Source organism: Vigna umbellata, chromosome 4 (assembly GCF_029865625.1).
Source record: "Vigna umbellata cultivar VRB3 chromosome 4, Vumbellata_1.0, whole genome shotgun sequence".
Lineage (NCBI taxonomy): Eukaryota > Viridiplantae > Streptophyta > Magnoliopsida > Fabales > Fabaceae > Vigna > Vigna umbellata.
Genome location: NC_142168.1, coordinates 31,881,729 through 31,893,894, shown reverse-complemented (window position 1 = coordinate 31,893,894; position 12,166 = coordinate 31,881,729). Strand labels below are relative to the sequence as shown.

The 12,166-nt window shown below is 41.6% G+C and overlaps 1 protein-coding gene across 1 annotated transcript; it reads right to left on the bottom strand.

Moving 5' to 3' along the window:
- Nucleotides 1-5,907: 5,907 nt before the first annotated feature.
- Nucleotides 5,908-9,120, bottom strand: LOC148199910 (uncharacterized). Its single transcript, XM_088112796.1, has 4 exons — nt 9,076-9,120; nt 8,820-9,003; nt 7,921-8,405; nt 5,908-7,818 (listed from the first exon to the last, which is right to left on the bottom strand). The coding sequence occupies exons 1-4, from the start codon at nt 9,118-9,120 to the stop codon at nt 5,908-5,910; spliced, it is 2,625 nt and encodes an 874-aa protein (XP_087968922.1).
- Between the last annotated feature and the right edge of the window lie 3,046 nt (nt 9,121-12,166).

Here is a 12,166-nt window from a genome sequence, read left to right as displayed (position 1 = left end):
AGAACAGAAATTTAAATCCGACCATTGCCATGCAGAGGGCCGATAACAGAAAACTAAAACCTGGATTTGACCATTGCCTCGCAGAGGGCCAAACTCACAGAACAGAAATTTAAATCTGACCATTGCCATGCAGAGGGTCGATAACAGAAAATTAAAACCTGGATTTGACCATTGCCTCGCAGAGGGCCAAACTCACAGAACAAAAATTTAAATCCGACCATTGCCATGCAGAGGGTCGATAACAGAAAACTAAAACCTGGATTTGACCATTGCCTCGCAGAGGGCCAAACTCACAGAACAGAAATTTAAAATCCGACCATTGCCATGCAGAGGGTCGATAACAGAAAATTAAAACCTGGATTTGACCATTGCCTCGCAGAGGGCCAAACTCACAGAACAGAAATTTAAATCCGACCATTGCCATGCAGAGGGTCGATAACAGAAAATTAAAACCTGGATTTGACCATTGCCTCGCAGAGGGCCAAACTCACAGAACAGAAATTTAAATCCGACCATTGCCATGCAGAGGGTCGATAACAGAAAATTAAAACCTGGATTGGTAGCTTTGAAAAGTTGATAAATGCCAAGTTAAACACGAAGATTTTGCAAACAATTCTCTTCGCTTACTCTGAGATGATGTTATGTCATGATGATGCATGAATGCATAGACACATGAGACTTTCATTTTATTTTTTCTTTTGTTCTCGCTTTTCATCATTTTTTTTTTTTTTTTTTTTTTTTTTTTTTGAAATTCCATGCTTGGAATCCATTGTTAATATTGTCATCAAACACAATGTACGTTCAAAACGCATTCCTAAAAACAACGTTGATAGGTATAGAACCCTTTGACGAGCAGAAAGTGTAACCCTGAGTTAAAATTCTTTTTATCGCTTTTTGCAATCCAAATTAACTTGAACCCTGTAGAAAGTGGAAGAATGGTTATGAAATGATTAACGCATGTGTGTCCCTCCTTTGGGGAAAAGTGCTATTAACATGTTGTGCTCCCATACTGCCCCAGTTTTGCACAATGGAAAAGTAAAAAGATTTGGGTATGAAGGATTCCCCCAAATTGGATGATCTTCGATTGACAGGGAGACGGTTTTTTTTTTTTTTTTTTTTTTTTTTTTTTTTTTTTTTGAAAATAACACTGAATTATGTCGTTCACCACATCATTTTGTTTCAAAGTCAAATTCATGAGAAAGATTAGGACCAACAGTCCTCAGTCAGTGTGGACTTTTATGGGCTTGTACCGTGGCTAGAGGACAAAGGGTTTTGAAAGAAAGGATAATAAAGGCCCAAATAATTTGTTTGACGGTTAAAATCTTCAGACAAGAATCATTTGCAAGGTGTCCCGTCAACTGTCTTTAGGGATTTGAACTTCAAGTATGTTTATCGTCTTTCCTCTTTTTTTTCTTTTGGATCATTCTTTTCGTTGCCCCTGTTGTGGTCTTTTATGATACTTCCCTTTTCATTCATTTTTCTCCACGTTGAATGCTTATGATGTACCCTTTCAAATTGACGTCGTCATGCTAATGACTCTTGTCTAGGGTGATGAAAACAATTACGAATTTTGGCTCAAAAGGGGTGCAATTGAATGAACTGCTTTTGACGATTGGATAATGAAAAATGGCCACACGTCACTCCGAATCTTGTTTGTCTGACTTTCTCTTGAATTTAACCCTGAAACTAAACTATGCAGTGCTTGACACCTCAACTTCATTTTTCCTTTTTTTTTTTTTTTTTATCTCCCTAATCAATGGATTATCGGTGGTATGTAACATGATGAAAACTGCCCCAATATTAGACATATGGCGAAATCCTTCGTCTTATGAGAAACGAAAAAGTTAGGGTTCAAGTAATGTGAATGCAGATGCTTTATCGAGAAAAGAACACCGGTTACACCCAAAACCTTGAATCAGGGAAGTATTCACCAACGGTATTTTTCAAAACTGTTTTCGAACATACTATGTCTTTGACAACTTTATTAACAACAAACTCAACATGTAACTCCTTTTTTTTCGTTTTTCCTTTCCGACATCCTCCAGGACCGAGCTCGCCAACCTGATATACCTGTGATGCTTTTATCAACGCGCGTTTACTTATTTTCATTTTCATTTTCACTTGACTACTTAACAGCTCAGCGTGACATGCAATATTTCAGATGGAATGCAAACGACCAAAATATGAATGAAATCATGTGAAATTTATTTATTGAATAAAACACAGAGTACAATAAGCGTTGAAGATAACATCAACATCCCTTTAACAGCAACCACTATCACGGAATCATCATGCGTAAAACTTTTTTACTGCATCAGAATTAACTGGCAATGGTAACTCCTCTCCGTCCATTCTCGTGAGAATTAGTGCCCCACCAGAAAATGCTTTCTTCACTACAAATGGCCCTTCATAATTTGGAGTCCATTTGCCTCTATGATCCTTTTGTATAGGTAGGATCTTCTTCAACACCAGCTCACCTTCATGAAATTCTCTTGGATGTACCTTTTTGTCAAATGCCTTCTTCATTCTTCTTTGATACAATTGTCCATGGCATACTGCTGTTAGTCTCTTTTCATCAATGAGATTGAGCTGGTCGAAACGAGCTTGAACCCACTCCGCCTCTTCTAATTGGGTTTCCATTAAAACTCGTAAGGACGGAATTTCCACTTCAAACGGAAGTACTGCCTCCATTCCATATACAAGCGAGAAAGGCGTTGCCCCAGTCGATGTTCGTACCGAAGTGCGATAACCATGTAAAGCAAAAGGAAGCATTTCATGCCAATCCTTATATGTGACCACCATTTTCTGCACAATCTTCTTGATATTCTTGTTAGCAGCCTCTACTGCCCCATTCATCTTTGGACGATAAGGAGAAGAATTAAGATGATGAATTTTGAACTCCTCACATAACTCTGTCATCATCTGGTTATTCAAGTTAGTGGCATTATCAGTGATGATCCTATTAGGGAGCCCGTATCTGCAAATCAACTCCCTTTTTATGAACTTGGTCACCACCTTTCTAGTCACATTAGCATAAGAAGCAGCCTCAACCCATTTGGTGAAGTAATCGATTGCAACTAATATGAAACGGTGTCCATTTGACGCCTTTGGCTCTATAGCTCCGATGACATCTATTCCCCACATCGAAAAGGGCCATGGTGCAGACAACACGTTCAAGGTCATGGGTGGAACATTGATATTACTTGCGTATACCTGGCATTTCTCACACTTTCTCACATGTGTACAGCAATCATTTTCCATAGTCAACCAAAAATACCCCGCTCTCAGTATCTTCCTGGCCATTGAGTGCCCATTCATGTGCGTGCCAAATGTACCCTCGTGTACTTCTTTTAGTATCAGCTCGGCTTCTTTTGCATCTACGCATCTAAGGAGAACCATGTCATGGTTCCTCTTATATAGAATATCCCCACTCAAAATGAAACTGCCAACCAATCTCCTTAACGCCCTTTTATCGTTTTCGGATGCCTTCTCTGGATATTCTCGAGTCTTAAGATAATGTTTAATGTCAAAGTACCAAGGTTTACCATCTATTTCCTCCTCGATGAAATGACAATATGCTGGCTCCGTATGACTCTTCATTTCAATCATTGGCAATTCTGCATCTTGATCAACTTCAAACATCGACGACAAGGTAGCCAATGCGTCTGCTAATTGATTATCTTCTCTCGGTATATGATTAAACGTGATGGAATCGAAATACTCAATTAATCCCCTGATGTAAGCTTGGTATGGAATTAATTTAGTATCCCTAGTCTCCCATTCTCCCTTCAATTGATGGATGACCAAAGCTGAATCTCCATATACATCCAGAATTTTTGCTTTAGACTCTATAGCTGCTCGAATTCCCATGGTACAGGCTTCATATTCTGCGATATTATTCGTGCAATTAAAACACAACCTTGCCGTCATTGGAATGTATTGATTCTTAGGAGAGATAAGCACTGCCCCTATTCCATGCCCCATTACATTCGAAGCCCCATCGAATAATACCGTCCATGCTTTTTCATCTTTGTCATCTTCGCTCTCAGCAAATAAAGCCATGATATCTTCATCAGGAAATTCAGGTTGCATTGGCTGATAATCACTAATGGGTTGATGGGCTAAATATTCCGCTAAAGCGCTACCCTTGATAGATTTCTGAGTAACATATACAATGTCGTACTCTGACAATAGCATCTGCCATCGAGCTATCCTTCCAGTGAGAGCGGGCTTTTCAAAAATATACTTGATAGGATCCATTTTAGATATCAACCAAGTAGAGTGGCTCAACATGTATTGCCTTAGGCGATGAGTAGCCCACGCCAGTGCACAACAAGTTCGCTCTAACGACGAATATCGTTGTTCGCAATCTGTGAATCTTTTGCTCAAGTAATATATAGCATGCTCTCTTTTCCCATCTTCATCATGCTGACCCAATACACAACCCATTGAATTATCCAATACGGTCAAATACAAAATGAGCGGTCTTCCTGGCATAGGTGGACGCAATACAGGAGGGTCTTGCAGGTATTGTTTGACCTTTTCAAAAGCAACTTGACAATCTTCATTCCAGACTACGGCCTGATTTTTCCGTAGTAACTTGAACATTGGTTCACAAGTATCAGTTAATTGGGAGATGAACCTAGCAATGTAGTTCAATCTTCCCAAAAAACCTCGAACCTCCTTTTCTGTTCTGGGCGCAGGCATTTCCGTTATCGCTCTTACTTTGTCCGGATCAACTTCTATCCCTCTTTGACTGACAATAAAGCCCAACAATTTTCCAGACTTTACTCCAAACGTGCATTTGGCAGGATTTAATCTGAGTTTGTACTTTCTCAGTCTCTCAAATAATTTCCTTAAATTGAAAATATGCTCCTCTTCTGATTCAGACTTTGCAATCATGTCATCCACATAAACTTCAATTTCCTTATGCATCATATCATGAAAGAGTGTCACCATTGCCCTTTGGTATGTTGCCCCAGCATTCTTGAGTCCGAAAGACATCACCTTATAACAGAATGTTCCCCATAACGTGATAAAGGTCGTTTTTTCCATATCTTCCGGTGCCATTTTAATTTGATTATATCCCGAGAATCCATCCATGAACGAAAACAACGAAAATTTGGCCGTATTATCAACCAGAGTATCGATGTGTGGTAACGGGAAATTATCTTTCGGACTTGCACGATTTAAATCACGATAGTCAACACACATTCGAACCTTCCCATCCTTCTTAGGCACTGGTACAACATTCGCTACCCATTGTGGGTATCTTGCCACGGCCAAAAATCCTGCGTCAAATTGCTTTTGGACTTCTTCTTTAATTTTTAGGGACATTTCCGGCTTCATTCTTCTCAATTTTTGCTTGACTGGAGGGCATTCTGGCTTGAGTGGGAGCTTATGCTGCACAATATCGGTATCCAGACCCGGCATGTCATTGTAAGACCACGCGAATACATCTTTAAACTCCTTCAATAAGGCACGCAATCTTTCCCTCACTTCCGTTTTCATACTAGTACCGATTTTCACCTCCTTTATCTCATCATTCTCCCCCAAGTTGAGTATTTCAATCTCCTCCTGATGGGGTTTTATCTCCTTAGATTCTTGTTCCACTAATCTCAACAGTTCTGGAGAGGGTTCCACATCATCTTCGAAATCATCTTCCGTATTATTGATAGGGTGCTCAAAATTAGGAACATTGATATCATTATTTTCAAAACAATCATTGTCACATCTGCATCATTTAAATTTATGAAAAAGTATAAATAAATAAGGTAAACAAAGAAAAATGCCAAATGATGATGAAATGCAACTTTATTATCACGCTGAGTGAAAAGTAAAAAAGAATCAATCCACAAAACTTTAGTTCTAAAGCCCCAATCGAAACTATGAGCTTAATTAAAACTATTACATTTTGTTCACATTAAGCATCACAGGTAGATCCAATGTTTCCCAATTGTTGAGTTGGGTATCAGGGGAGCAAGCCCACACAAAGCTCAAACTTTGAGGCCCTTCTTCATCCTCCACAGCTGCTATTTGGTCAGCATTGATCCACCCAGCACTGCGGAAGCTTTCCTTGATGTCAACAATGTGAATTTTGCTCTCTTTGGGCCCTCGTCTTTCTGCACGTGCCAAACTGCGCTCTTTTCTTTCTTCAATCATCCTTTTCCTGTCTTCCTTGGTAGGTTTGTACCCCAAGCCATATCTGTTCTTATTTTCAACGATCTCCAGAGGGAATGCTCGCCCCTGCCGATATTTGCCCAAACCTTCCCCATATATATAGCCCTCTCTTAGCATAATCTTGGCCATCATAATAGAAGCACATGATAGGCGAGGATTTACTGGAAACGGTTCCACACAAGCATTTCCCACAATCTCCAACGATTGAAAGGCTATCTCGAGAGCTTCTTCAGCCGCTTCGATGTATCGTGTGGATGATGGCCCACTCACCAGAAGATCCTCTTCTCCTGATACTATCACTAGTTTATCTCCCATCACGTACTTCAACTTCTGGTGTAATGAAGAAGGCACAACTCCAGCCGAATGGATCCATGGGCGTCCCAACAAACAACTGTAAGCTGGCAGGATATCCATAACCTGGAATGTTATTTGAAATACACAAGGGCCAACTTGTATTGGCAATTCCACCTCTCCCATCACTTCTCGTTTACTGCCATCAAACGCCCTCACAATCATTGAACTTGGCCTCATATGCATTCCTTCGCAAGGTAACTTTTCCAAGGTTGCTTTCGGCATAACATTCAAGGAGGACCCATTGTCCACTAAAACACGCGCAATAACATGGTCCAGGCATTTCACAGAGACATGAAGAGCCTTGTTATGCCCTCTTCCCTCAGCTGGTATCTCTTCATCCGTAAAAGTGAGATAATTATTAGCAACAATATTGCCAACAATACCCTCGAATTTATTCAACGAAATACCTTGCTCAACGTGGGCCTCACTGAGTATCTTCATTAGCAACTTTCTGTGTGATGCCGAATGCATGAGCAGGTCCAACAAGGATATACGAGCAGGCATACGGTTTAGCTGCTCCACCACCTTATACTCACTTTGTTGTATGAATTTTAAAAATTCACAAGCCTCCTCTTCAGAAACTTCTCTCCTCTCTTCATTGTCGGGGATCTCCTCTGTCTGTGCACCCTTCCCCTTTAAGAATTCTTTTGCTTTCACGGCCATCGTTGTTTCTTTATCATTAACTCTTTCTCGTGCCAACTCTGGGGATGTGAAAATTCGACCACTCCTAGTCATTCCACCTATCCCCGATATGTTTTTGACAGCCGGGTCAACGCTTTGTTCTTCGCTTGACGTATGCGTCCCATACCTCCATGGGACAGCTTTTTCGTTCTTGTAAGGAAAAGGAGCTGGTACATGGATAATAACGGGCGACCTTCCTTGAGTTGGTGGAATAGAAGTAGTCTTAGTGAAACGAATCACTAATGGTTCTGGTAAAATCATACCGGATTCATCACCAGTCTGTGCAAATACCTCTCCTTCCTCATTCTTGTAACATACCTGCATCAGACCACGATCTAGCAGGTCTTGCAAAATTTCTTCAAACTCCACACACTCCTCAATAGAGTGCTCCGTATCTGGGTGGAACACGCATGCCCTACCCTCATCATAATCACCCTTCAGGATACCCACTTTCAGCAATGCTTCCAAAATAAACCTCCTAGAGCTCTTGACTTCTTTCACATTTCTCACCAGCTCATGTTCTTTCACTTCGACAGCATTCGTCGAAGCACTTCCATGCCCAGATAAAGGATTGGATTCGACACTAGGCTTATCCTCTTGGAACTTTAACCACCCAGAATCAATTAGAGTCTGCACTTTATGCTTGAAAGCCAGACACCTCTCAGTGGAATGACCAGCGGCCCCTCCATGATAACTACACTTTGCCTCTGCATCATAGCCTCTTGGGTACGGAGGCTGCAAAGGCTTCAGGGGACAAACGACCACCAGACCTTGTTTGATAAGATGAGGCAATAATTCCGTATAAGTGGTAGGAATTGGGGTAAAATTAACATAATTTCTCTCTTGGTTCCTTCTTGGATAAGTATTGGGACCCGCACTCATATTGGAACCTACATTTGCCTCTCCCCTCCAATTATTCATCGGGATGTATTGTGGTTGATAGTACCCCGGTTGTTGTTGAGGCCTAATTTGATGACCAAATGACGCGTTAGCTGCATGTGGATGTTGACCCCAGTATGGTCGATAGTTATGGGTGGGAGCTTGACCTCTCCACACGGGGGTTGCAGATGTTGCATGCACGTCTCCCTCCTTTCTTTTCCCTGAGTTGAAATTGGGTTTTTTGGAGTTTGCACCCACCGACGAGCCATATGCAATCTTCCCATTCTTCAACCCGATCTCTATCCGCTCGCCTATCACGATGATATCGGCAAAATTTGAAGATACATTTCCCACCATATGTTCATAGAATGGTGGTTGGAGCGTATTTACAAACATTGCCACCATTTCTCTATCGTACAAAGGTGGCTCAACTTGTGCAGCCAATTCCCTCCACCGCTGAGCATACTCCTTAAAACTTTCGTTGTCTTTCTTCGACATGTTTTGCAGCTGTAAACGATCTGGCGCCACATGTGTATTGTATATATACTGCTTCACAAAAGCATCAGCCAAGTCCGCCCAACAACGAATTCGAGTCGGCTCCAAATGGGTATACCAATTTAACGCCACTCCAGCCAAACTATCTTGAAAAACATGGATGAGCAGCTGCTCATCATAAGCATATGCAGCCATCTTTCTGCAAAACATGGTCAGATGGCTCTTTGGACATGTATTTCCCTTATACTTCTCAAAATCTGGTGCCTTGAACTTATGTGGTATTTTAACGCCAGGAACCAAACTCAATCTAGAAACATCCCCAAATCCATAACTCTCATACCCCTCCACAGCCCTCAACCTTGCCTCTAGGCTCTCCAGTTTATCCTTTGCCCCATCAACATTACTAGTTACCCCCTGAAAAGAAGTATATGGCGCAGCCCTTGTAGAAAAGCCCTCTCCGGTAATCACAGGTGGCACCGGAGTTACTCGTATTCCATCAGACATGTTTGCATGCATTCCCTCGTTTACCATAGGTGCGGACATTATGACAGGTCCCTGAGTACTGATTGGCGGTACGTTAGCAGTGGTAGGGAAAGAGAATGAAGTCTGCTCCCCTTCTGCGTATTCTCCCACAGGTGGGGTGTAACCTGGAGGTAATCCATACATTGGGAACGGAACAGATTGGCTCCCAGAACTGAACACCGGAGGGTAATATTGAGCACTTCCCTCGACTTGCGCAGGCGTCGCCCCTCCCGTAGTCTTTAGGGCTTCGAGAGCCGCCAAAATCTGGGCCATTTGATCCTTCAACTGGCTAACATCGGCCTTAATAGATTCGTGTGACTGCTCCCAATTCTCCATGACCTTCGAGTTAGCTCTGGTCCTGTACGGATGTCGTGGAAAATTTGCCGTTGTTTTCTCACTTGTACTGCTGCTTATTATTTTTTATTAAATTAAATTAGATAACGATGAAAAATGCAAAACGAAAGAAAACATGATGCATGCTAGTAATAAGTGGAAATCACAGGATAACGATGACAATACTGATGGAAAATTAACACAAGCCGATACCAACAAACATCCCTTATCTTTCATTTAAAGGAAATTTGATCCATTACATAGTCTAAGGAACAAAACACATAATTCCGATGTACATCAATCCCGTGCCCGGGCAATGAAAGATTTCATCTCTCCCACCAACCATTTACAATGATTAATAAACAATTCTATTTCCGCTGGTGAGTTACGAAAATGAGTGCTTGCTTCAGCATTCGACACCATCCTGGGGATGTCTTCAATTGCCCCGTTTGCCAAAGCAGCCAACTGAGAGAATCTTTCCTTCCAGTGCTTTACAGCCATTTCTTGCTCGGCGATGTGCTCTTCCATTCGCTTTATCAAGGCCTGATGCCTTTCTTCAAAATCTATCGACCTCCATCGCTCCTCCTGTTCCTCGATATATTCCTCCATTTGTTTTATCAGAGTTCGATGCTCTTCCTCTGCTTCCGTTAGCTTCCAACGCTCCCTATTCATATCCGCCTCGAACGACATAGCCATCTCTTTCATCTCATGCCCCGCTTTTTCTATCTGAATCTGCGCTTCTCTTAATCTCTTTAGGGCTTCTCGTTTATCTCTTTTGGCTTCTTCGTAGAGGTGCTTCCACTCCTTTCCCTCTTCTAAAGCCACCTTCTTCTCATTTACCCTCATGGATAATTCCTTACTCGCGGCAGCTAGATCCTGTTTTACTCGAAATGTGTAATCCCTCTCAGCCTTCTGGCTTTTGACAAGGTTTTCATAAGCCCGCGACTTTTCTTCATTATCATTTCTCATATCCACAAGATCATTACGCGCTCTTTGTAATTCATTCTCCAACCTAGCATTCCTAAATTTCAATTTCTCCATCTCAGCTTTTAGTTGTTGCACCTCTTCACTTTCAGGAGCTTGGGATGGTCCTTCACTAGGTGATTGATCCTTGATTGGCTTGAAAGGCAACTTGACTATTTTCACTCTCTCCAGAATCCAGGTGTGATAACTAACCCTGCTATCCACTACTCCATCCCTCAAGTCCTTCTCTGCTCGAACAACATTTTCCCAGGCGCTTTTAACCTTTCTTAACAATTCGATGAAATGCCCGTCTTCGTAATAAATGAATAGGGTAGCAAGGTAATCTGATGAAGGTGCCCCTTTTATAGGATGCCCAAATTGTCTTTGCACCAGAAGAGGGTTGTAATTTATACAGTACCGGGCACCTATAAGAGGTACATTAGGAAAACTACCACAATGTTGTATAGCCAGTTTATTTCCGAACCAAGGAAGGCGCCATTTTATACTTCTTTCGCTCAAGCCGGCAAGGAATCGGGCCCAATCGTTTCCTCCTTTACCTTTAAGCCCTTGGTGTGACAAATTCTCCGATAGACTCTTAACGTCGACCATCTCTTTAAACACGCGCGTTGTCATCCATGTATACAACGCCGGTAAGCAACAAAGAATCTTCTTTCCCTTTCTCTCATGGCAAAAACTTAAAGTCCCATAAACATCCGCAAGAACTGCTGTTACAGGATTCTCTGATCTGGTTTTACTCGCCACGAAGACGTCTATCGCGGTGTAATCCACAAATTCTTCTATTTTGGGAAACAAGACAATGCCGTATATGGTGAGGGCTAATACATCTATGAAAGTTTCCCAATCTTCTTTATCAGCCAGATGATGTAAATACTGCTCTAGATATCCCTGTGATAACCCATGCACTTGATTCCTCATCATCATCCTGTTTTCAAGCTCCTTGGGATGTAATTTCATGATGGTAGCAACAGTGGGTATAGAGGCATGATGCTCTAAATGTTGGTAGGGAGTGGTGCCCTCCAATGGTAAACCCAAGATATGCTCGAACTCCTCTATGGTTGGCGCCAACTGAAAGTCTTGAAATGTGAAACATCGAAGCGGAGAATCATAATATTGTGCCAAGGCTGTGATAGCGGGTATTTGTACTTCAACCTCCATTAAATTCAACAAATTTCCATATCTTCTCTGAAAGGTTTCTCTTTTTATCGTCTTAAGCCTTTTGCCCAAGTTTATCAGCCCGGTCAAGTTTCCCACATGAGTCCTTAGACTATACTTCTTTCTTAAGTCGGAAGAGTCGGTGTGCTGTGTAGCATCGGATCTTGTGTTAACATCCATCTCGTATGAAGTCAAGTAGGTACCTGTGATTTCCCTTAAAATTAACATGTTACTAAATGATGTATGAATATGATGCATGATAATAAAATTACATGACAAAACAAAACACATGCATGGTATGAAATGTAATATCATAAAAAAAACGAACAGCGTGAGGGTTACAGAAGCATATATTCCTCCCATCGTGCCCTACCAAAGGTTCATTGCTTTGAGTTCAAGGTCAAGTATATGCAATCTCACAAGGGTAGTTCCCTGAACCTAAAGGTCAAAAGTCACTAGAGCTATGGCCCCCTTCATAGCATTTCCACAACAGTCGAGTAATCAACTAGGTGTGAAAACACATATGAAGAGAACAGACTCTAGCTGGAGTTCTCACGATAGCCAAACAGGAAGTACATCCCAGAGT